Below are 24,817 nucleotides of genomic sequence, written 5' to 3'. Positions count from 1 at the left end.
AGAGGCCACTTCAGAGATCACAAGAGGCTATAGGTGGGCCAGGCAGCAGCTGGCTTTGTTAGGGGTCTCCTTGCTCCAAGTAGCTGTATTTTCTGTGCCTCCACGAGCATCTGGCTCTGGGCTAGAGCACTCCGTACCTTCCGTACCTGAAGGCTGGGCTAGGAAAGTGAGTCAGGCAGGGGGTCCACTAGGACCGTCAGGCAGCAGCTGGGTCTGCCCTCTGAGCACAGAGACTCCTTGCCTCCCTGGACTTCCAGCCCTCCCTCCACACGCTGGCCTCCAGCCCCCATCTGCTCAGCTCCCCCCCACCGCCTTGAATCTTGCTGCTCTGCCTAGCTGCATGACCTCAGAGAAGGCACTTCCCCTCTCCATAAAATGAAGGACTAACGAATGGCCTGCCTGGCTCTGAGGTTCAGTGACCTCAACACACTGCCTGGCTGGTCCAAGGAAATCAGTGCCCAAGCCAGAGTCCCCATCTCTAAGCTCCCTCGTCATTCTTGCCACTTGGCTGGGAAACCTCCTTCCAGCTGCTCCAGGCTAGCCCCCACGCAGGGGCCATGCCCCCAGCTCTGCCCTACCCCTCTGCTGCTCACACTCACCCCCTCCCATCTCACTGGGGAGGTAGGACCCAGGCCAGGAAGCAGAGAAGACACCATGCGTGGGGCAGGGCCAGCTCAGGGGGCAGGTGTCGGAGGGGCAACTGTGTCAGAGGCCAGGAGAGCCCTGGGGGAGGGCCAGGCCCCTGCCTGCCTGAGGTCACGGTGGTCTGACCAGAGTCCCCTGTCCTGCCAGCTATGGAATGTGAAGCCTGGCCTGGGAGATATTTTGGCTGCACTTTGAGCCATCCCCGCCCCCTGGAACTCAGACCCTGCACGCTCCATGCCATAACAATGACGACCACTTCCAATTGTTTCCTAGCTGGTGGGGGGGGGGGAGCACTTTGGGGAAAGGGGGGGGAGCCTGGGGGAAATGCTTCTAGTGACAACAGCCCTTTCTAAATCCGGCTAGGGACTGGGTGCAGGTGGGGGTGGGGGCGCCTGCTGCCCGATATATACGGCCCCTGACCAGGTCAAGCTCCACAGCTCTCCCCTGTGCTCTGTCTTCCCTTGCTGCTCTCAGGTAGGAGCGCCGAGCAGGGGGCCTTCCTCTGGGATAGGGGGCCCCAGCTTTAGGAAGGGGCTCCTCTAGGAACAGCAAGCTGCATGCAGGGCTTCATGCAGAGTACCAGGTCTGATCATTGAGCACACAAGTGCAGGTCTAAACATGAGTGTAGGTGCCCTGGGAGTGGGGGGCTCGCTCATGTGTTGGGGGGGGTGTGAATGTCTATATCTGAGCATATGGGACCAGAATGCATTATGCATTAGAGATGAGTGTGTGTGTGTGTGTGTGTGTGTGTGTGTGTACAAGCATGCCCAGTCTCAATGCATGGAAGGGGAGGGTGTGTACCTCGCTGTCTGATGAAGATACGGAAATATCAAGTGGGAGACGTGTCTATGATCACGCCTAAGGCTAGCTGGTCCATTCGAGGGGAGGGAGAAGAGGATGGCAGAGAACAATGACTTAGCAAGTGTATGTGCTTAGAAGCTAGTTCTGTGGGGTCTGTCATGGGTAACTACCCATATCCACGCACGTGGAGGTGCTTGTGTGCACATCCGGGAGTCGAGACCACTCCAGCGTGTGCACACCCTGCAAAAGGGGCTCACAGGCACATGGTGTGGCTGTCCCAGGTCTTTTGGGTTCTTTTTTTTTTTTATTGGGTTTTTTTAAAAGATTTATTTAGTTAGTTGAGAGAGTGAGAGAGAGAGCACGAGCGGGAGGGGCAGAGGGAGAGGGAGAGGGAATCTCAGGCAGACTCCGCACCGAGCGCAGAGCTCGACTTGGGGCTTGATCTCATGACCCCGAGATCGTGACCTGAGCCGAAACCAAGAGAGGGACACTTAACCGACTACACCACCCAGGCGGCCCTGTTTCAGGTCTTTGTGTACTTGGGAACATCCAGCGATCTGGGCTTTTTTATACTGTACACATACTTAACGTGCGTGTCTGCTGCCGCGGCGTGATGGCACCCTGGGAGGGTGTGTGTGGCGAGGTGTAGGCAGGAAGCGGGTCTGTATGAGGCGTGTGCACGAGCAGTAGACGTGCGTGTTCGTCAGAGGACATGTGGAGGGCATTCGGCTGTGTGATGGGTGTGCCTATGAGAGGGTGCCTACGAGGGTCTCCTCTCCGAGAGTGTCCACCAAGACTGACAGTCCAATGGGGGCAGGATGGAAGAGAACTGGCTTTGGAGTCACGAGGCCTGGGTTCAAGGCCTGACTCCGCCACTTCTTGTTATGTGTTCTTGGACAAGCAAACCCCTTAACCTTAATTTCCTCATCTGTAGAATGGGGTGAGGATTGAGTAAGAGAGTGTGCATAAACGGGCTTTGGAAACTGTAAAGCACTGAACAAATGTGACCATTAGCTGTTTCTCAGATGGCTCCAAGTAGTCAAGTTTCACTAGGTGAGTATAGGCAAGGGTGGGACCATCTCCCAAGTTCGAGGACAAAGAATAGACATCAGGAAACTGTTAGAATTATTGCTCAGGAGAAAGGGCCACAGTGTTTGGAAAGCCAGACAGGTGACAGGACCAGAGAAGCTGGCCACCACTCCCCACCTGTTTTCAGGCCTGGGGGAGGGGTGAGTGCCGAAGGGCAGAGCCAGGGAGCAGCGGGGAGGTGGCCCTAACACAGCTTTCCCTCTTTCCAGGTCCCCTGCAGGCTTGAGCCCCTTTCATCTAGTACACACATTCAATAACCCGAGGTAAGGAAAGCTGAATGTGGAGTGTGGGGGAATCCGGGAAGACTGGCCATGACAGCCCCAAGGCCAGGCTATGGGACTCTAGCTTCTGCCTTGCCTTGGGGAGTGTGTCTTGGCAACCAAGAGCCCCTTGCCTGTGACTGGGGAAGAGCCAGGGAGGGACAAGGATTAGAGATGGACATAGTTAGCATTCTGCTTCCAGAGAAGCCCAGGACGCTCCTCCCTCCTCTAGGAAAGCCCCAGTCCAAACAAAAGTTGGCCTCCCTTTCTGCCCTGACAGGTTTGTTAGGCTATTCTCGGGTTGAGGGATCAGCTCAAGGAAAAAGAGGTGCAAGGTGACCCACCCCTGACTCAAGAGGATGGTGATAGGCTCTGGGGCTGCCACTGAAGGCGAGAAAGCCCGCAGAAGGGCGTGGAGGGTGGGTGGACGGGAGGGCAGCTAGCATCTTCTCCCACTCCCAGCCACTGCAGGCGCAGCCATGGTGGACGCGGAGATGGCCGCGTTTGGGGCCGCCGCCCCCTTCCTGCGCAAGTCAGAGAAGGAGCGGCTGGAAGCCCAGACCCGACCTTTTGACCTCAAGAAAGACGTCTTTGTGCCCGATGACAAAGAGGAGTTCGTCAAGGCCAAAATTCTGTCTCGAGAGGGTGGCAAAGTCACCGCTGAGACCGAGCATGGCAAGGTAGGTGGCAAGGCTGGTGTGAGAGGCCCTCCTGGACCCTCCCCCCCATAGCTGGAGTACACAGAGAGGGTACCACCAGGACCCATCCCATGCAGACCTGAGGGCAGGCCGATCTCCCCCTCTTCAGGGCAGGGATCCACTCCCCCCCCCCCAATAGCCCTTTGGATTCCTAATATCCTGTCTATCTTCCCTACGATCCCGGTCCTTCTCTCTTGAACACCGCTGTGCTAGAACTCGCCTGACTCCTTTCTGGGCAGAGGGAGGGCTGACAGGAGGGCCTGCATGGGGACTGTTGCAGACGGTGACCGTGAAGGAGGACCAGGTGATGCAACAGAACCCGCCCAAGTTCGACAAGATCGAGGACATGGCCATGCTGACCTTCCTGCACGAGCCCGCCGTGCTCTACAACCTCAAGGAGCGCTACGCCTCTTGGATGATCTACGTGAGAGCGCCATCCGGGACCCCTCCGAGTCTAGTAGCTTCGCCCTCCCCAACGGCCCACCTCCTGGAGCCGCAGGGTTCTGCTCTTCGTGTCCAGGCCCTGTATCCCGGCCCCTGCATCTCCGCTTCGGTTCTCACACCCCCAAGGCTGGGATTACCCAGATTTAGTGCTTTCATAGATTTTCCTTTCTCTTCTTCCCCTCCTGGCATTGTTCTCTTGTTCTGAAACCCGCCATTCCTCCCTCTTCATCACCAGCACCTCAACCCTCCTTCTCTACCCTAGACCTACTCGGGCCTCTTCTGCGTCACCGTCAACCCCTACAAGTGGCTGCCGGTGTACAACGCCGAGGTCGTGGCCGCCTACCGGGGCAAGAAGAGGAGCGAGGCGCCGCCCCACATCTTCTCCATCTCCGACAACGCCTATCAGTACATGCTGACAGGTGACAGGCCTCGGCGGCAGGGTTTTCTCGGGAACCGCATGGGAGGGAATGCACAGTTGGTTTGGGCAACTGGGACATGCCTGGAGGGAGGCCCGGAGGTGGGGCAGAGAGGGTGGGTAGACACCAGGCAAGAGCATCCTGGGTAGCTCCTGACCTTTCCTCCCCACTTGCTCCCAACAGACAGAGAAAACCAGTCCATCCTGATCACGTGAGTGCAGCTCGTAACCCGTTCACCTTCCAGAAGCTCCCTGACCCTAGCCCCTATGCATGGACCTGCAGTTCTCATGTCCCCCCACCTTCATGCCGGCTCTTCTTTCTTCTGTGACCTTTCCCCTTGCCTTTGCTTCCCTACTTCTTTTTGCTTCCCACCGCTCTTGGAGTTTTCCTCTCCCGTTCCCTACGCTCACCTTCCTCCAACTCCTCGCTCACTCATCCATAGCCTAGTATCACGGTGTCTTCATCCCCTCCTCGTTTTCTTTCGTCTTTCCCTTCAGAATCCTTCCGCATTCTGCCAACCTCACCCATTCTCTCCCGAAAGGGCCCAGGCCCATCTCCTCACATTTACCTTGCCCAGCTAAGACCAGGTTCCTTCTGCCCAAACCCAGCGGCTCCTTGTGGCACCCTTCCTGGTGCTCCCCTGATCCCATGTGTGTTCGGGGTGCACATTACCTGGCAGCTTCCTGCTTTGGGGGCTCCCACTGTCAAGGAGGACCAGACGTTCTTTCCTGACTTGAGGCTTGTTCGTCTCAGGCAGTGTCTGTTCACTGCCTAATGAGGCCCTGACTGTCCCAACAGTGGGGAATCCGGGGCCGGGAAGACGGTCAACACCAAGAGGGTCATCCAGTACTTTGCTGTGATTGCCGCCATTGGGGATCGCAGCAAGAAGGAGCAGACCCCAGGCAAGGTAGGCCTGTTGTCCTCCACGGGCCTGCGCTGAGAAAAGGGAAGGGGAGGCCTCTCACCCACCATCCTTCCTGACCTCTGCAGGGCACCCTGGAGGACCAGATCATCCAGGCCAACCCCGCCCTGGAGGCCTTCGGCAACGCCAAGACCGTCCGGAATGACAACTCCTCCCGCTTCGTGAGTAGTCCCTGACCTTGGATTTGGGATTTGCGTTGGTGGAGGGATGATGTCAAATATGAGCCTTGCCTCAACTCATCACTGGCCTCTTCCATCTCCCCAGGGGAAATTCATTCGAATCCATTTTGGGGCAACTGGAAAGTTGGCATCTGCAGACATAGAGACCTGTGAGTACCGTGGACTTGGCTTGAGCTCACCCTCATTCTATGTGATTGTGACCCCAACCTCTCTCTCTTCTCTCTCTGTCTCTCCATCTGTGTCTCTCTTTAGGCCTCTGCCTTTCGGTCTTTCTCGCTCTCTTTCTGTCTCTGTCTGTGTCTTTGGGTCTGTATATTCATCTCCCTCTTAGACGTCCTCTAATCTTTCTCCACCTCCGTCTCTTCATGTCTATGTGTGAGCCTCTCTCTTTGTCTCTTCCTTTTCCTCCGCCTTTTGCTTGCTACATTTGTCATTCATTTTCCTCTCTTTCCTTGTACCCAAATCCCCACATTTCTCTCTTTCTTCTCCCCTTACCGTTCACAGACCTTCTGGAAAAATCCAGAGTTATTTTCCAGTTGAGAGCAGAGAGAGATTATCACATTTTCTACCAAATCCTGTCTAACAAAAAGCCTGAGCTGCTGGGTGAGTCAGAGCTACCAACCGAGACCAACGATCTCCATGGCAACCTGGTCCCCTCTGCTTGTCGCTGCTTGCTGGCAGGCCCTGGGTTTACGGCGCTGCTGGATTCAGTTCTGTGGGATGGGAGACCACGTTAAACCTTGTCACCTGCTTTCCTGCAAGCCCTGTGCTGTGGTAGGCAGCCCCTCTGACGGCCAGAGGCTTGTGTCCTATCCGCATCACATCTTCTCCTCCCAGATATGCTGCTGATCACCAACAACCCCTATGACTACGCATTCATCTCCCAAGGAGAGACCACGGTGGCCTCCATTGATGACGCTGAGGAGCTCATGGCCACCGATGTAAGTGTGTGAGAACCTGGTCGAGAGGTGAGGGGACTGGCAGTGAGGGGTAAATGAGACCCGAGACGCTGTCTGTCTGTTATTCAAAGTGGTATGACCCTCCCCAAGGGCCAGAACATGCCCCATGACCGGGATGTGTTGGGGAATGGGTGTGTTGAGATGGGGTGGCCAGTATTTGGTGTTCAAATAGACAGAGAGGGCTGAACACCATGGGACAGAGAAGCAGACAAACCAAAAAGCAAGGCATCACCAAGGGAAAGGGGGAGGGTCAAGCTGTCGCTATGGGGTTGGGGCAGGCTATTCGGTGAAGACTAGATACAGACAGGTATGGAAGGTTTAAGCAGGGAAGCAAGTGTGGGGCCTACAAGAGGGACAAAAGTCGAAAACCTGAGTGGGTAACCAGAGCAGCTTCAGAGGACAGCTCTGACCGCTGATGCCAGATCTGGGGCCGTAGGCACACCATCCTGCTCTTGTGCCTCCCATCTTGGTTTTGGAGTTCCTCACTGGGCATGGGAGTCTCAGAAGCTACAGGGATTCAGGAGAGAAGCTCTCCCTCCTACTGAAGAGGGATCTCGTTTACCTGCCATACGTCCTTTTCTGGGCTCCACCAATGTGTGGTCTGCCTACAGAACGCCTTTGATGTGCTGGGCTTCACCTCAGAGGAGAAGAACTCCATGTACAAGCTGACAGGTGCCATCATGCACTTTGGAAACATGAAGTTCAAACAGAAGCAGCGAGAGGAGCAGGCCGAGCCGGATGGCACCGAAGGTGGGGGCCTGGGATGCTGGGGGGCAGCCGTGGGCCACACCTGTAGAGGAGTCATCCCTTTACCAACTTGGCTGCCTGTCCTCTCCTTCCAGAGGCTGACAAGTCCGCCTACCTCATGGGGCTGAACTCAGCCGACCTGCTCAAGGGGCTGTGCCACCCTCGGGTGAAAGTGGGCAACGAGTACGTCACCAAAGGGCAGAATGTCCAGCAGGTGGGTCGTCTTCAGGAGATAAATGGGGAGGGGGCTGGCATCCTGCAGTGGGGGCTTTGGAATTCACTCTCCGCACTAATCTGCTCATCTGGTCTCTCCCTTACCTTCCAGGTGGCGTATGCCACCGGGGCACTGGCCAAGGCCGTGTACGAGAGGATGTTCAACTGGATGGTGACACGGATCAATGCCACCCTGGAGACCAAGCAGCCACGCCAGTACTTCATAGGGGTCCTGGACATCGCCGGCTTCGAGATCTTCGACGTGAGTGGGGGGAGCCCAGGCACATATGCGCCTCACTCGTTCGCACCTGTGACCATCGTGGCCAGTCGCGGGAAAGGCAGTGGGGCTCAGGGGTGGCAGACGCCTCGTCCCGTCTTCCAGGGGAGCTCCCCCTCCCTGGCCTGATGGGGGAGGGGACCAGCCACACCCCCGGCTGGGCTTCGGCGCGGGCCGGGCTGACCGCACCGGCCCCCCCAACCCCTGCCCGGCTGACCTGCTCCGCCCCCGCCCCTGCAGTTCAACAGCTTCGAGCAGCTCTGCATCAACTTCACCAACGAGAAGCTGCAGCAGTTCTTCAACCACCACATGTTCGTGCTGGAGCAGGAGGAGTACAAGAAGGAGGGCATCGAGTGGGAGTTCATCGACTTTGGCATGGACCTGCAGGCCTGCATCGACCTCATCGAGAAGGTGCGGCCTCCCCCCGCTGCCTGGCGTCCCAGACGGAGTGCCTGAGCGCCCCAATCCCACCCTACTTGAATGCCCCCGTCGAAATGGCAGCCCCTCTCCCTGCTAGGGAACATGTGTTGGGTCCCGAGCCCTGTGTTGTCCTGACCACCCAGGACAGGGGGGCACAGGGAGAGCGGACGTCCTAGGGGTTTGGGAATGGACACGGGGAGGATGGGCAGCTTCAGGAATCCTCCCATACCAGTGTGTTTAACAACCCTGGTTTAACCTGGTTTGGGTGTGGGGCAGGGAATCATAAGACTGCACCTGTGTTCAACCCCAGCATCTCAGGGGTCTGGGCAATGGAGTGCTGTGTAAAGCATCTGGACCACCCACATTCCCAGACGTTCACAAAGCTCCCTCTGAAATCGAACAAAGAATTCTGCCTTGGGAACGCATGGACAGGTGCAAGTTGATGATAACTGTCCTCAAAGCTGAGCCTGGTACCTTAATTCCCAAAGGGGCATCACCATAAGCAAATACTGACCTCAGAGCAGGATCCTTCAGCATCCACGTGAAGCATTCTCAGTGATACCTTCCCCTCTACCCTCAGCCCATGGGCATCATGTCCATCCTGGAGGAGGAGTGCATGTTCCCCAAGGCCACTGACATGACCTTCAAGGCCAAGCTGTATGACAACCACCTGGGCAAGTCCAACAACTTCCAGAAGCCACGCAACATCAAGGGGAAGCCGGAAGCCCACTTCGCCCTGATCCACTACGCCGGCACCGTGGACTACAACATCTTGGGCTGGCTGCAGAAGAACAAGGACCCGCTCAACGAGACGGTGGTGGCCTTGTACCAGAAGTCCTCGCTCAAGTTGCTCAGCAGCCTGTTTGCCAACTACCTGGGGGCCGACGCACGTGAGTAGAGCCAGGAACCCTGGGGACTAAGGAGCAGGGTTTCTGCCGTGGTTCTGAGGCAAGTCCATGGCGACACTCCACCACTTTCGTGTCGGGCTGTGCCTTGAGGTTACAGGTTCCGTGAGATAGAATGGGGTGGAGAAGCCGAGCCGCCCCCAGTGAGGACCGTCGCCTGGAGGTCAAATGCCAGCGAGGACGGAAAGAGTCTGTGGTGGAGGGCTGGCCTCCCACACGTCCATTCAGGTCGCTTTCCTTGACTCTCTTCCCACAGCTGTCGAGAAGGGCAAAGGCAAAGCCAAGAAAGGCTCATCCTTTCAGACCGTGTCAGCTCTGCACAGGGTAAGCCTGTGCCCCAGCCCCAGCCCAGCATGGCTCCCCAGCACCCCCCAGCGCTGCTCCTTCCCGCCGTTCCCATGCCTGACTCCTCTGTCTCCCGCTTCCCTTGTGGCCCCTTTCCCTCCTTGTCTTTCCTCCTCTCCATTCTCTCCCCCTTCTTGGGTGGCCTCTTCTCTCCCTGTTTCCCATCTCACTCTCACTTTCTCTCTGGCCTTCCAACCTCTCCCTCCTCCGTATCCTCTCTGCCATTCCTTCATTCTCTCTGTCTCTCTTTCCCTTCCTTCCTCTCCTCTCCCTTCCCTCCTTCTCTCTCCTTCACTCGCATTACTTTCCCCTCCTGCGCTTTGGGCCACAGGAAAATCTGAACAAGCTGATGACCAACTTGCGCTCCACGCACCCCCACTTCGTGCGTTGCATCATCCCCAACGAGACCAAGTCTCCAGGTGAGGCGCAGAACTCAGCCCAGCCCCCCGCTGCCCATGTGCCCCAGGCCCTGGGGACAGGGCCTCCTAAGCCATCTCCTAATCCCCCACCATGGTGGTTTCCAAATGACTCTCGTCCCATCCCCCATGAGGTAGCAGACTACTCTCCCCCGCCCCGTTTCCTTGTATTTACAGTATGGCTTGGGGGGGCCCTGTGAGGCACTTTCATGGGCATGGCCTCACAGCACGCACCCCCAGTGAGACATACAGAGATTGTTTATCCTTTTTCTGACTGATCAGGAGCTGGAGGCATCAGGGGCCTGAGTTCAAGGCCTGGCTCTGCTCTGGTCAGCTTTTGACCTTGGTGAAGTGCCTTAACCTCTCTGGGCTTAACTCCTCTGGGCTTAGTTTCTTCCCTAGAAAATGGGATATAACCACCCTGGCAACTGCTTATGATAATAAACACAACATAAAAGAAGGAATGTGAAAACCTTTTGGTTACTCTCAAGAGTACAGCTAGGGGGAAAAAAAAGGACCATTATGAAGTGACTTGCTAAGGTTGCTGGCTAGTGAGTGGCAGAGCCAGAATCAGAGCCCCAAACTTTTGACTGAGTCCAGTCCTCTCCCCACACCTTCGTCCCTCCTCTCCTCCCGCTGCAGGGGTGATAGACAACCCCCTGGTCATGCACCAGCTGCGCTGTAACGGGGTGCTGGAGGGCATCCGCATCTGCAGGAAGGGCTTCCCCAACCGCATCCTCTACGGGGACTTCCGGCAGAGGTGGGTACAGGGAACAGGGGGAGCCCGCGCAGACTTGGTGGGGAGGGGAGTCCCCAGATGGCCCCGAATGCTGTGGGCAGAGCAGATCGGTGCAGAACGTGGGTGACTCGGGGCACCTGTCTCTCCAGATACCGCATCCTGAATCCAGCAGCCATCCCCGAGGGCCAGTTCATTGACAGCAGGAAAGGGGCAGAGAAGCTTCTGGGCTCCCTGGACATTGACCACAACCAGTACAAGTTCGGCCACACCAAGGTAAGGGAAGGGAGGAGATGAGCTGATTACAGAAAGACCTGTCTTGTCCTTTGGCTCCTTACCTCACAGCTCCTTCCCTTTTACCAGTCATCCTAGAACCATCTCTAAAAGGCATGCTCCCCTCCCCATGGACCTCCCAGCATCATTCCCTCTCCCAGCTCCAGCTGCCATTGGCCTCCCTCTTTGAGTTCTTTCCTCGGGTGTTAACTCCTTGAAAGAACTCTTTCCCTTCCCGGCCCACCCGCCCCTTGCCCGCAGGTGTTCTTCAAGGCGGGGCTGCTGGGGCTGCTGGAGGAGATGCGGGACGAGAAGCTGAGCCGCATCATCACCCGCATCCAGGCCCAGTCTCGGGGTGTGCTCTCCAGAATGGAGTACAAGAAACTGCTGGAACGCAGGTGAGAGCTCCAAAAGGAGGCTCCTGGCCATCGAAGGCCTAGGCCGATTCGGGGGCAGTGTCAGGAGAAAGCTCACCGAGACTTGAAACAAGCAGACCAGCAGGAGGGGCTCCTCTGGTCGGGCCTCACAGCCAGGACACCACAGAGGAAGGGTGGGCTTCGCTTAGGAGTCAGGGCTTCAGGACAGGAAGGAGAGATGGGACTCTCTCACCACCCTCTTGCTGGGCCCCCGCAGAGACTCCCTGCTGATAATCCAGTGGAACATCCGGGCCTTCATGGGGGTCAAGAACTGGCCGTGGATGAAACTCTACTTCAAGATCAAGCCCCTGCTCAAGAGTGCGGAGAGAGAGAAGGAGATGGCCACCATGAAGGAGGAGTTTGCGCGCCTCAAAGAGGCGCTGGAGAAGTCGGAGGCTCGCCGCAAGGAGCTGGAGGAGAAGATGGTGTCCCTGCTGCAGGAGAAGAACGACCTCCAGCTCCAAGTGCAGGCGGTGAGGCTCCGGGCCTCCGTGGGCTCGCGCACCTGTTCAGCCCCCGGCTCCCACACCTCCTGCACCCCCCACCCAGAGCTCACCGTGTCCTCTCACAGACACGGGATTCTGGAATCAACGCTCTAAAGACCTCCAAGGAGGTCCCTCTCGAGAACAAAAGGGAAGGGGGAAAGAACCAACTTTTAAAAAATGGGCTTTCCGGGGCGCCTGGGTGGCACAGCGGTTAAGCGCCTGCCTTCGGCTCAGGGCGTGATCCCGGCGTTGTGGGATCGAGCCCCACATCAGGCTCCTCTGCTGGGAGCCTGCTCTTCCTCTCCCACTCCCCCTGCTTGTGTTCCCTCTCTCGCTGGCTGTCTCTATCTCTGTCAAATAAAAAAAAAAAAAATCTTTAAAAAAAAAAAAAAAAGGGCTTTCCACTTGGGAAAGCTGGAGCCACAGCTCAATAATTTTTTGAACTAGGCAACCATGCATTATCTTTGAGTCTCAGTGTCCTCATCTCTGCACGGGGGATAAAGCTGCCCGTCTCACCAGGCAGTAAATATGCAAAGTGCTGGCCTCAGTAGATGCGGTTCTTTCCCTTTGGTGAAGGAGACCAGAGGAGGAAGGCCAAGTAAAGAGACTTCTGGGTTCCCTTCCTCTCTGCTTCCATCCCCCAATGTTCCCATCACATTGTCCTGCAATTCTTTCCTTCCTCATCCTTCTGAGGTTCCTCTCAGCTGGAGATATCCTGGAGCTCCCCTGCTACAAGCTGAGCCTCTCCCTGCACCTGCCAGGGTGAGGACCCCACACACTGAAAAGCCTCCCCTCTGCGCTTTGTGCTCAGGAACAAGACAACCTGGCCGACGCAGAGGAGCGCTGCGACCAGCTGATCAAGAACAAGATCCAGCTGGAGGCCAAGGTGAAGGAGATGACCGAGAGGCTGGAGGACGAGGAGGAGATGAATGCGGAGCTCACTGCCAAGAAGCGCAAGCTGGAGGACGAGTGCTCTGAGCTCAAGAGGGACATCGATGACCTGGAGCTGACGCTGGCCAAGGTGGAGAAAGAGAAGCATGCAACAGAGAACAAGGTGAGGGCAGCTCCTTCTGGCCCCAGCCCAGGTCTTCTCAGGATTCCTAGACCACGGTATGGTCCTGGTCCTTGGCACTGGACATCCCCATAGATGTCTCCAGGCCAATGACCTCTGACCCTAAAGGAGATGGGGTTCTTGGTCGACAGGTGAAGAACCTGACAGAGGAGATGGCTGGGCTAGATGAGATCATCGCCAAGCTGACCAAGGAGAAGAAGGCTCTGCAAGAGGCCCACCAGCAGGCCCTAGATGACCTTCAGGCTGAGGAGGACAAGGTCAACACCTTGACCAAGGCCAAGGTCAAGCTGGAGCAGCAGGTGGACGATGTAAGTAGATTGTCACAGGGCCTAGATATACCATGGCTGTATGTGTGTGTCTGTGTGTATGAGTGTGTGTTTGGAAGGATGGGATTGGAAACTGTTCCCTCCCCTGATACCTTTCTAGAAGGGAGCTGGGGAATAGAAAAGTGGAAGGGTGATCAATTATGAGTCATGTGTGATCAACTGATATGATCAACAATAGAGACGGACTTCCTTTTTTTCAATTTAGTTTCAATATCTCTACTTTCAACCACAGGGTCTAGAGAGTTATCACATAAGAACGTAATATATTTCTTTGGGAATTTTGTGAGGCTCTGAGGATCTTTGGACCTCTAATATTCTAAGCAGGATCTGACCCTCAGCGACCATTGTTCCACAGATAGCTCTCTGTGCATATCTCCATTGGATCGTTTATCACCCATGTTACCATTATCGAAGTATCTGTCTCAGCCATAGGACTGTAAGCTGCCTTTAGGTGAGAACGTGGATTGATTCAGTTGCGCATCTGAAGTGCCTAGCACAGGCCCGCAGGAGCCCACTGAATGAACTAATGGAGCTTTGGGTTTCATCACACAGTCATTCATGAAATCATTTATCAAATAGTTACTGACCGTCCCTCCATGCTAGGCGCTCTCATGGTCCCCAGGTCACTCTGGGGACGCTTTTCCAAGTCCTGAGCATCTCTTAGGATTCCCCAAACCTGGAGTGGCTGAACTTCCAAATCACCAAATCAGGATGACTGGTCTTACGGGGCACACTGGTCCTTCTCCCCACCAGCTGGAGGGATCCCTGGAGCAGGAGAAGAAGGTGCGCATGGACCTGGAGCGAGCAAAGCGGAAGCTGGAGGGAGACCTGAAGCTGACCCAGGAGAGCATCATGGACCTGGAGAACGACAAGCAGCAGCTAGACGAGCGGCTGAAAAAGTAGCGTGTGCCCCTCCCTGGCGCCTTTCCTCCTCCCCGGCTCCGCAGCCTGTTCTCCCCGTGACACTGCAACTGCCCCAAGATGCCCATCCTCGGAGGCCACACAGCCTCATGCAGCCTCCATCAGTGGGTGCAAAACCGTGGGCAGAGGCCTCCAGGAAGAGGGCTCTCCTCCCCCAGACACAGGCAGCAGGGCCCTCCAGTCCTCCCTGGCAACAAGCCTAACCTGGATCCCTCAAGCCTTTTCTTCCTGTTGGGCAGCGAAGAAGGATGGAAACCGATAGCTTGCCTCCTTCTACACACAAGTCTCCTTGGAGACCAGTTGCTTAACACTGAGGAAGGCTCCACACAAAAGCCTCTCAGGAAAGGCCTTTCAGGTTCTTCTCAGAAAGCCCCGAGGACCACAGAGAAGTGGGTCAGCCGCCAGGCTTGAGCAGTGCAGGGGTCTGATTAACCCATGCATCCAATTCTTACTGCAAGCCCTACCAAGATGTACAGACCCACTTCCCACACTTGACAAACTGAGCCCGCAGGGTAGATTTGGATCAGCAAGGATCTTATGGGGCTTTAGGGTCCGGACTTTGAAAGGCTCTAAGAATCATCAGGCTTGCGTCCTCATGGGGCCTGTGTCTGCCCAGGAGCCCTCACGCTCCCCCAGGCACACCATGTGTTGAAAGAAGGAGGGAATATATGATCCCAAGGATCCCCGAACCACCGTCTAAGGATGGTATTTTGAGGCCCACTTTACCAAAGAGGAAACGAAGGCTCAGAGAGGTTAACCAAAGTGCCCAAAGTAACAGTGATAGAATTAAAGACCATCAGAGCGAAAAGGGGCCTTTGAAACCATCTAATGCAATGCCGGCATTCTACAGGACCACAGAGAGGAAGTCCCACAGAGTCCAGGTCCTGTCTCTCTGCCTGCGGTGCTCTGCCCATTACATTTCTTGCTGGACTTCAGTCCTTCAGCACGCGTTACATTTTCAGGGACCCTACCTCCTCCCCAGATGCTATTTTTCTGATGAAATCCTGCTCTCCGTTTTTTTGTGTTACCATTTCCAACCACTGGTGGGCCCTCTTGCTGCCCAACCGATCTTCCTCATCTTACTCTCCCTCCTTCCCCACAGGAAGGACTTTGAGTTGAATGCCCTCAACGCGAGGATTGAGGATGAACAGGCCCTGGGCAGCCAGTTGCAGAAGAAGCTCAAAGAGCTTCAGGTAAGGTGTGGGATGCCCCGGGCTGGTGGTCAGCTTCCTCCACCCTCTCCTCCAGGATGCCCTCCCCCCCAGCATTACAGGAACTTGCTATGTTTCCACGAAGGGACATGCTAAGCTACCGCAGTGCACCCATGGAAGGCTCCTGGGAGGGGCTGGGTGAGCCAAGGACGACATAGGAAAAGACCTTGAAGGTCACAGGTGTAGGGGACAGAAATCCTGGCTTCCTGTCTCAACTCTGATTTAGCTGGCAACGGTGGGGCACCCACTCCAGATATCTGGGTCTCTGTGTCCTCCCTTGTTACCAGTGGCTTTCAAGATCCCTTTAGCCCTGACAGTCTGTAACTTTGATTCTTACCCCTAGAGCAGACAGCTTGTTAGGTCTTTAGACAAACATGGCTCTCTCACTCTAAACTTTTTGTGTTTTTGCTTAAAATATCCCTAGAACACAGGTCTCTTTGTCCCTCTTAAACAGTAAACTTCAACCACTTTCTTTCCGATAGAAAATGTATAATGTTCTGGCCTAAAGGAAGGCTAGTTCAGCTGTCCAAAACATCTTCTCCAAATCCTTTTATTCCCACTTCTCTCCTGGTAGAACTGGAAAGACTTGCTGTTCCAGACAGGCCAGGAATGTTCTAGAGCTCTGGGGTGGGGGCTCCGATGGGCGGCTCCGGGCAGTGGGTCTGAGCCCTCCGTGTCCTGGGCCAGGCTCGCATCGAGGAGCTGGAGGAGGAGCTGGAGGCCGAGCGCACCGCCAGGGCCAAGGTGGAGAAGCTGCGCTCAGACCTGTCCCGGGAGCTGGAGGAGATCAGCGAGAGGCTGGAGGAGGCCGGAGGGGCCACGTCCGTGCAGATCGAGATGAACAAGAAGCGCGAGGCCGAGTTCCAGAAGATGAGGCGGGACCTGGAGGAGGCCACGCTGCAGCACGAGGCCACGGCGGCGGCCCTGCGCAAGAAGCACGCAGACAGCGTGGCCGAGCTGAGCGAGCAGATCGACAACCTGCAGCGCGTGAAGCAGAAGCTGGAGAAGGAGAAGAGCGAGTTCAAGCTGGAGCTGGACGATGTCACCTCCAACATGGAGCAGATCATCAAGGCCAAGGTGGGCCGCCTGCTCACCTTCCTTGCACCCAATTCCTTCCACCCACCTCCACTTTCTGTCCATGTCTCCTCTCTTCTCTGACGGTTCAGTTTCCTGCTTCCCTTCTCCCACCCTGTTCTCCCATCCTCTCCCTTCCATGCCTCTCCTCTTCACTTCTGTAACTGCACCCCTTTCCACCCTTCAGTGCCCCCCACATCCATCGTACAACTCCCCTTCCTCCCTCAGGCTAACCTGGAGAAGATGTGCCGGACCCTGGAAGACCAGATGAACGAGCACCGAAGCAAGGCCGAGGAGACCCAGCGGTCTGTCAACGACCTCACCAGCCAGCGGGCCAAGCTGCAGACCGAGAACGGTGAGCCCCACCCCATGTCCCCTGACTTCCTGAGCCACCCAGCCTTGGGTAGACACTCACACGCATGTACACACACATACACATGTACACACACACGTGTACACACACACATGTACACACACATACACACTTCTCCAGAGAATGGGCCTAAGGATGAAGGGAGGGGATTGGGAGACAGAGGGGTGGCTGACCTTCCAGAGTTGATCGTGCCCTCATGCCTCTCCAGGCGAGCTGTCCCGGCAGCTGGATGAGAAGGAGGCCCTGATCTCCCAGCTGACCCGAGGCAAGCTCACCTACACCCAGCAGCTGGAGGACCTCAAGAGGCAGCTGGAGGAGGAGGTTAAGGTGAGGCCCAGACTCAGGCCAGTTGGCCCAGGCAAGGAGCGAGCAGGTCCCAAGAACGAGGCTTGCTGTCTTTCCGTTGTTCTCCCATTTTCCATACGGAGTTAACAGCCCAGGGCCTAGCACGTGCCTCCTCAGTCTGTTGCCCAGGCCAAGGCCTTCTGCCTTTTTGCGGCCATTTCTGGAGGGAGAAGGGTCTGGGTCAGGGGAACGGGAAGGGGAGGAGAGAAACACACTAGGGAGGAATGGCGGCCTTGGCGGGATGCAGGTGTGGGATGCAGGAAAGGCACAAGTGGGTCCTGGGATTAGCAGGACAATCTGAAAGCTGGAGAAAGAAACTAAACCGGAGCCTGTTTGGGGCACTTTGCCGGCCTCATGAACAAAAGAGGGAAAGAATAAGACCTTCTAGAAAGGCCAGGGCTCCAATCCTAACCTGCCCCTCAGAGCTTGGTCATCTTGAGGAAACCACCTCGCCTCTCTGAGCCGCTGCCTCCTCCCCCGTCGACGGGGTTGAGGTTGGTAATGCAAGCTCCAGTGAGGAGCAAGGAGTGCTGGGCATGGCTCAAGTGAACAGTGCGGGGCCACATGCACACTCTTTGTTGTTCGTCCTCCGGAGACTGTTCCGTATCCCCCGGGGAATTAGAGATAGGGGAAGTCCCAGGGAGGCTGGAGACATTAGGGTGAAGACATGGACAAGGACTGGGGTGTACTCTGGGGAAAGCTGAGCCCTCCTCCCGGTGCCCGCTCCCTCGCAGGCGAAGAACGCGCTGGCCCACGCACTGCAGTCAGCCCGGCACGACTGTGACCTGCTGCGGGAGCAGTACGAGGAGGAGACGGAGGCCAAGGCCGAGCTGCAGCGCGTCCTGTCCAAGGCCAACTCGGAGGTGGCCCAGTGGAGGACCAAGTACGAGACGGACGCCATCCAGAGGACCGAAGAGCTCGAGGAGGCCAAGTGAGTCCCGGGCGGCCCACCTCTAGCTGAGGCCCCTCTGCAGGCGGGACACAACCCAGCCCAATGCTGCGAAGATTCCTCACCGGGGATGGATGCTTGGCCAGGTTCTGACAACACAGGAGAACCCCGTCCAGGGCCCCACCTCCTTCTCCTCTCAGGGAAGCTTTTTGCTCGCGTTATGTTTCTCATCCGAATATAAGACGAACAAAAGGTTTGTCTGAGGGCAGAGTGCTCCCTCCAGGGGCAGGGTGCTGTGACAGGGGAAGTGCAGTGGCCCAGGGTCAGAGGAGACCACCTGGAAGGCCCTCCTGGGTGCTGTGGGTCTTCACAGTGTGCCACCAAGACCCTCTGCCAGCCCCGTTCTCAGACCTCCTGGGGCCTCTCCTCAGCTTCTCCAACAACGCTTCTGAATTTTCAAGGACTGTTTTCTAGAATACTCACGTTGTTTCCCCTTGTCCAAATCTACACCCTCCGTCCTCCCCACCCTGTCCCATCCCCCAACCCCCACTACCCTGGGCAGGAAGAAGCTGGCCCAGAGGCTGCAGGACGCCGAGGAGGCCGTGGAGGCCGTCAATGCCAAGTGCTCTTCGCTAGAGAAGACCAAGCACCGGCTGCAGAATGAGATCGAGGACCTGATGGTGGACGTGGAGCGCTCCAACGCAGCCGCTGCGGCCCTGGACAAGAAACAGAGGAACTTCGACAAGGTGGGCCTGGGCTGGCGGCCTCCACCAGGGGCACAGCAGGGAGGCCAGCATCACCATGAAGCCAGGGACCTCCTCCTGGGGGGCCGGGGAGGAGGCTGAGCCCTGCCGAGGGGCCTGGGCAGGCCCTGGAGGGGCGGTTGGGGGGCTGGGGCTAGGGATGAGGGCTGCGCAGTGAGCCAGGTCCCCACAGATCCTGGCCGAGTGGAAGCAGAAGTATGAGGAGTCGCAGTCGGAGCTGGAGTCCTCGCAGAAGGAGGCGCGCTCCCTCAGCACAGAGCTCTTCAAGCTCAAGAACGCCTATGAGGAGTCCCTGGAGCACCTGGAGACCTTCAAGCGGGAGAACAAGAACCTTCAGGGTGCGCTGGGGCCTGAGAGGCCAGGGAGGGGCTGGGGGCAGTTTCCTCATGGGGCACCACCCAGGGCCTCCAAGACGGGTGCCCCCCATGTTGGACCATGGCAGCCCCCAACTGAGTGGCCCGGCCCCTCCCACAGAGGAGATCTCCGACCTGACCGAGCAGCTGGGTTCCAGTGGAAAAACCATCCATGAGCTGGAGAAGGTCCGCAAGCAGCTGGAGGCTGAGAAGCTGGAGCTGCAGTCGGCCCTGGAGGAGGCTGAGGTGTGTGTGCAGGGCGTGGCCGGGGGGGGGGGTGAGGGGAAGCCCTAGGCTGGGGTCCCTGTTCTCATCTCCTTTTTGTCCATTTTGTTCACTGGTCCATCTTCAGAGCCTAGAACAGTGCCTGGCACATAGCAGCCCCTCAACAAACATTTTGTGGCATGAATGAATGAATGAATGAATGAACGAATGAATAGGTCACTCTATTTCCTTCGCACATTCAACCCATTACATCTCAGACAAGATTTCCTGGATCCACTCCCCTCTCCTTTCCGCCTCTGCCTCCCACTTTGGGGTTTTTCACATTCTGTGCCTGATTGCCTCCGTTTCCTTGGCAACACCTTTCTCTTCATTTTCCTCTTTGTCTTCACAGCTCGCTCTCCTCTGTGAGCGTCTGAACCACCTTTCCAAAGCCTATTTTTTTTTTCTTTTAAATTCTCTTTTCTTCTTCCTCCTTCTGCTTCTTTGAACCACTTAATCTCAATCTCGAACTCACTTTGTATCCATGACTCATGGACAGACCCCTGTCCCTCGCCCCGTGCCCTGACAGTGGGCCTCAGACCCTCTCTCCCCACCCCCTGCCAGGCCTCCCTGGAGCACGAGGAGGGCAAGATCCTGCGCGCCCAGCTGGAGTTCAACCAGATCAAGGCGGAGATCGAGCGCAAGCTGGCGGAGAAGGACGAGGAGATGGAGCAGGCCAAGCGCAACCACCTGCGGGTGGTGGACTCGCTGCAGACCTCGCTGGACGCGGAGACGCGCAGCCGCAACGAGGCCCTGCGGGTGAAGAAGAAGATGGAGGGCGACCTCAACGAGATGGAGATCCAGCTCAGCCACGCCAACCGCATGGCCGCGGAGGCCCAGAAGCAAGTCAAGGGTCTGCAGAGCTTGCTGAAGGTACGGGGACGCTCCCGAGGCGGGACGTCGCCGCACGCGCACGCGCAGTGCGCGCTGGTGTCCACGCGGCCGCGCTGGGCGGTAGCGCGGGCAGCGGGCTCCTCCCGGCTCCTGCGGGGACAGCCCGACCCCCTCCTGATGCTCCCGGCCGGCAGCCGGCCTCGCCCCGCGGCCGCCTGATGGGCCCCGGCCAACCCCTGTGGCGTGCCCGCCCTCCCGGTCTGCAGGACACCCAGATCCAGCTGGACGACGCGGTGCGCGCCAACGACGACCTGAAGGAGAACATCGCCATCGTGGAGCGGCGCAACAACCTGCTGCAGGCGGAGCTGGAGGAGCTGCGGGCCGTGGTGGAGCAGACCGAGCGCTCCCGGAAGCTGGCGGAGCAGGAGCTGATCGAGACCAGCGAGCGGGTGCAGCTGCTGCACTCCCAGGTGAGCGGCCCGGCGGCGCGGCCCTGGAGGGAGGCACAGCTGGCAGGACCCCGCAGGTGAGGTCTCAGAGCACCCTCCCCGTGGATGCTCAGTGCTTTTCGTGCTCTGCCCTCTCTGATCCTCAGAACACCAGCCTCATCAACCAGAAGAAGAAGATGGACGCAGACCTGTCCCAGCTGCAGACAGAAGTGGAAGAGGCGGTGCAGGAGTGCAGGAACGCCGAGGAGAAGGCCAAGAAGGCCATCACCGACGTGAGTGCCCGCTCCCCCCCGCCCCCACCACAGGCCAGGCCTCCGAGCCTTGGCGAGCTGACTCATGCAGCGGCGGGAGCGGCGGGCCTTGGGAAACAAACACCAGGCCAGGAAAATAGTGACCTTCGAAGGACAAGAGGCCCTGGGCCTTGTTCTCTTAGACCTTTCTTGTGTCTGCAGGCTGCCATGATGGCGGAGGAGCTGAAGAAGGAGCAGGACACCAGCGCGCACCTGGAGCGCATGAAGAAGAACATGGAGCAGACCATCAAGGACCTCCAGCACCGGCTGGATGAGGCCGAGCAGATCGCCCTCAAGGGCGGCAAGAAGCAGCTGCAGAAGCTGGAGGCCCGGGTGCGGGAGCTGGAGAACGAGCTGGAGGCCGAGCAGAAGCGCAACGCGGAGTCCATCAAGGGCATGAGGAAGAGTGAGCGTCGCATCAAGGAGCTGACCTATCAGGTGCGGGCATGGTGGCCGCTCTGGGCTGGATCCCCTGCACTACGGCCTGAAGCCAGGGAGATACCACCGAGAGGAATGAAGTGATCTCTCTTAGCCTCCTCCAGGGCAAGGAGTGGAAGCGCAGCCCCCGGCTGCCCCGTTTGCACCCTGCTCAGCCCTGTTCTACCCCGACTGTACCCTGGCTAGAGGTCAATCTCTGTGCCTCTTGGCCTGGGAGCTCTGCCTCCAACCTCACCCTCCGTCTGCCCCCTGGGGACAACACCCAGAGCTCCAGGCAGAGCTCACCCAGCAGATTTCCAGAAAGCAAGTATGTCTCTAAACTCCAGTTGGGTTCCATGACCACCAAAATATACCAAAAACGACCCCAAAGTCATTCAACAAATCTCAGAACTTTTTGATTTGTTTTCTAGAATCAGACCCCTAATTAGATTTTGCTTCTGTTCCAATCCAGAAGGTTACCGTCTTCATACACACATGTCCTTAGATCAAGTCTGTGTCATTTCCCTGCAGCCCGGGAAATCTCAGCATGATGCAGTCCCAGTGCTCCTGCCAGTGTGTGCTGGTTTCTAGAACAGGAGAGTTGACCCTGCCTGGGGCCCCAGGACCCCTAAGGGCCTCCTCCCTGGAACAGCACACGTGCATGGTTTTGTGCAGAATTTCAGGACTCCATCAGCTCCCTAGACTCTTTCCTGAAGTAAAACATTAAAAATATTCGTAGTTTTTTGTGGTAAAAAATTACAAGAAGTGTGCAAGAGTTTGTTGAAGATCAGAGAGTAGGTATTACGTTCCCGGTAAAAACAAGCGGAGGGAGGGGCATGCCGCCTCGCATGACCACGCCCTCCTCACGCCCACCCCCCCCACGGCCCCCACCCCACCCCCAGACGGAGGAGGACAGAAAGAACCTGCTGCGGCTGCAGGACCTGGTGGACAAGCTGCAGCTGAAGGTCAAGGCCTACAAGCGCCAGGCCGAGGAGGCGGTGAGTGGCCCTGTTAGGGACTGGGCCTGGAGGAGGAACACTGGGGAGCACCCCCCCCCCCCCGGAAGCTAGGAGGCTGAGAGAAGCTCTGGCCTCCTCTCACCTCATCCTCCCCATCCCTGAACCCCCACAGGAGGAACAGGCCAACACCAACCTGTCCAAGTTCCGGAAGGTGCAGCACGAGCTGGATGAGGCCGAGGAGCGGGCGGACATCGCCGAGTCCCAGGTCAACAAGCTGCGGGCCAAGAGCCGGGACATCGGCGCCAAGGTGGGTCCCTCCGCTGGGCCTCACTGGTCGCCCCGTGTCAGCACGTCCGCCAGCATCAGTGCCCCTCAGACAGAGCCCACTCATGCCAGGGATCCCTCCTCTCCCTTCACCCCCCACAATTGAACCCTGAAGCCCCAGAGGGCAGGTAATGCCGTCCTCGGTGCCTTCTAAGATTGTTCCAGCTCTAACTTTCAATGCTTTGTGAATCCCAGCCCTAGGGTGGTCAGCAACCCTAGAAGACCCCAATTTGTACACACCCACTATGTCCCAATTCCCCGCAACTGCTGGTCCCCTTTCGTCTTCCACCTAGTTTGGGCCTAGAGCCTAGTAACTCAGCCCTAAGGTGGCCCGCCTAGAGGACCCCCTTTCCTCGCCCAAGCAGCTTCCCTCTGGCTGACCTCAGAGCCCTGACCCCTCCACACCGACCCCTAGGACACATCTCTCACCACCATAGGGGCCTCCCACAGGCCCACAGTGGCCCTCCACCCCATCGGGTGCCCCATCTCCCCTTTGTTTTCTGTGCCCGTCCCTGCCCAACGCCCACCTCCCCAGAACTAATTTGGACTTTGTTTCCTTTCTAAAGAGCTTGAATGAGGAGTAGCTTTGCCACATCTTGATCTGCCCCGTCCTGAGGGTGCTGGTGAAGCCCCCAGTTCCAGAGCCTATACAGCAGCCCCTTTGGAGGAAGCAGAATAAAGTTATTTTCCTTGAAGCCAAGATCCTGCCTCCAGACTCTTCTTCGCCGCCCGCCAGCCACAGGGACATGAACATGGGGGATGGGGTGGGGCTCCAGGGGACGAGGGGCCACTTCACAGACAGCCCAAGGAGGCCTTCCTGGAGCGCCCTAGAGGCTCCGAGCATCCTGGGTGCAGCACTGGCCCAGACGCTCCCCTTCCTCTCCTCCTCAGCAGGTGATACCTCTCCTCCCAGCCCTCTCCCTGGCCCAGAGACCATCCCCTCGGGGTGCAAGGAGAGTTAGAGCCTGTGGAGCCCATCTGCTCTGGACCTACACGGACCGACCCTACCCCCAGCACCACCAGCAGCACTGGGGCTGGGCCGCCGGGAGAGGCTTAGGTATAGGGATGCCCTCAGAGGTGTGGGGAAGGAGCCCCAAGCCCCAGCCTCGGGCAGCTCTCTAAGGGACAGGGACGTGCCCTGCCGCGGCAGCCCATTACCCTTGCAGACACAGCCACCACTGTCTCCAACCACCCTGAGGCCAGGGCCTCCACCCCACCGCAGCCAGACTGTACCCTCAGCCCACCCTCCTCAGATCCCCCTCAGATCCCCCTCTGTCCACAGCGCTCCTTTCTTCTCCTGCACTTCTTCCTGCTCTAACTTCCTCTCCCCAGACCCTCCTCATATGGGCTTGCTGGAAGAGGGGGCATCTTCGGCCCATTTATGGCGGCCATCAGGAGGGGAGGCAGGCAGATGAGGGACTGCGGAGAGGAGAGTCCCATGTGAGCAGGACTGGTGGAGGGCAGAGGGCTGGGAAGTGGAGAAACTAAACACACCCAGCCCCCCAGAGTCACCGCCACACCTGGGTTGCTGAGGGAAGGCCTGGCACTGTAGGCCACAGCAAGGCAGGAGCTCGCAAGGCATGGGGCTGTCAGCCACCCCCTGGGAACCCCGGAAGGCCTGGCTCAGCCCTGGACTGAATCTCCCGCACCCAACTACACAGCCACCCCAGCCAGTTTCCTCCTCAGCCCTCATTCTGAGCAGCCAGGAAGAGGGCCCACCCCAGCAAGAATCAGAGAATAGGAGGAGGGGGAAGTGGGGAGAGGGGGGATAACTGAGGAGGGGGGCAGTGGAGGGGGGCAGAGACCTCAAGAAACCGGGGGCCAGGGGGCCATGGGAACCAACAGAGAGAAAAGATACAAGCAGTGAGGAGGCCTCAGAAAGATCCACAGGCTCCCACCCTTGTCCTCGTGGCCCCCTCCATCTGCCCTCCCCAGGACCACTCCTCTTCCTAGGAAGGACTTGGGGAGCAGTGAGGAAGTCAGCAAAGGAAAGGGAGATTTAGGGGAACCCCGAGGACGCAAGCGGACTGTGGGAGCAGAGGAAAGAGGCAGGGAGTACGGAGGAGCCCCCCACAGGCAGGAGGAGGGGGCTCACGGGTGGGAGAGCAGAAAGGCAGGGTGAACTTTGCAGAGAGATGCCGCAGGAGCTGAGGGATCCCGCTGGGCAAGGGAAGAAATCCTGGGGCACCTTCAGATGTGAAGAAAATTGGCAAGGCCAGGAGTAGAGACATTAGAGAGGGGTGGACAGAGACCTGGGAGCAAGACGCAAGGCAGAGCTGAGACAGGCAGAGGGTGAGCAGAGGTCG

The 24,817-nt window shown here is 57.7% G+C and overlaps 1 protein-coding gene across 1 annotated transcript; it reads left to right on the top strand.

The window, feature by feature from the left end:
• The first annotated feature begins 1,015 nt into the window (after window positions 1-1,015).
• On the top strand, window positions 1,016-23,211 carry LOC123795772 (myosin-7). The gene is made up of 40 exons (XM_087859009.1): window positions 1,016-1,119; window positions 2,745-2,798; window positions 3,267-3,475; window positions 3,774-3,917; window positions 4,200-4,356; window positions 4,537-4,564; window positions 5,152-5,260; window positions 5,344-5,436; window positions 5,540-5,603; window positions 5,959-6,057; window positions 6,292-6,395; window positions 7,025-7,163; window positions 7,256-7,374; window positions 7,486-7,635; window positions 7,891-8,061; window positions 8,651-8,960; window positions 9,232-9,299; window positions 9,652-9,739; window positions 10,379-10,496; window positions 10,625-10,748; window positions 11,007-11,143; window positions 11,379-11,634; window positions 12,458-12,700; window positions 12,850-13,026; window positions 13,798-13,943; window positions 15,068-15,158; window positions 15,864-16,253; window positions 16,479-16,605; window positions 16,832-16,950; window positions 17,703-17,899; window positions 18,420-18,603; window positions 18,794-18,959; window positions 19,096-19,220; window positions 19,803-20,111; window positions 20,339-20,542; window positions 20,668-20,793; window positions 20,974-21,249; window positions 22,131-22,226; window positions 22,360-22,494; window positions 23,078-23,211. The coding sequence occupies exons 3-40, from the start codon at window positions 3,275-3,277 to the stop codon at window positions 23,093-23,095; spliced, it is 5,808 nt and encodes a 1,935-aa protein (XP_087715135.1). The 5' UTR covers window positions 1,016-1,119; window positions 2,745-2,798; window positions 3,267-3,274; the 3' UTR covers window positions 23,096-23,211.
• Window positions 23,212-24,817: the final 1,606 nt, after the last annotated feature.

The sequence above is a fragment of the Ursus americanus genome, chromosome 35 (genome assembly GCF_024610735.1).
Source record: "Ursus americanus isolate L20-20 chromosome 35, mUrsAme1.1.p, whole genome shotgun sequence".
Taxonomy (NCBI): domain Eukaryota; kingdom Metazoa; phylum Chordata; class Mammalia; order Carnivora; family Ursidae; genus Ursus; species Ursus americanus.
Note: the sequence above shows the minus strand (reverse complement) of the source record. Positions and strands in the feature narration are given on the sequence as shown.

Coding starts and splice junctions, on each gene's coding strand:
- LOC123795772 (XM_087859009.1), top strand. CDS start 3,275: ATGGTGGACGCGGAGATGGCCGCGTTTGGGGCCGCCGCCCCCTTCCTG. Junction 7,636..7,890: donor CCGGCTTCGAGATCTTCGAC/GTGAGTGGGGGG, acceptor CCGCCCCTGCAG/TTCAACAGCTTCGAGCAGCT. Junction 16,606..16,831: donor CAAGCTGCAGACCGAGAACG/GTGAGCCCCACC, acceptor ATGCCTCTCCAG/GCGAGCTGTCCCGGCAGCTG.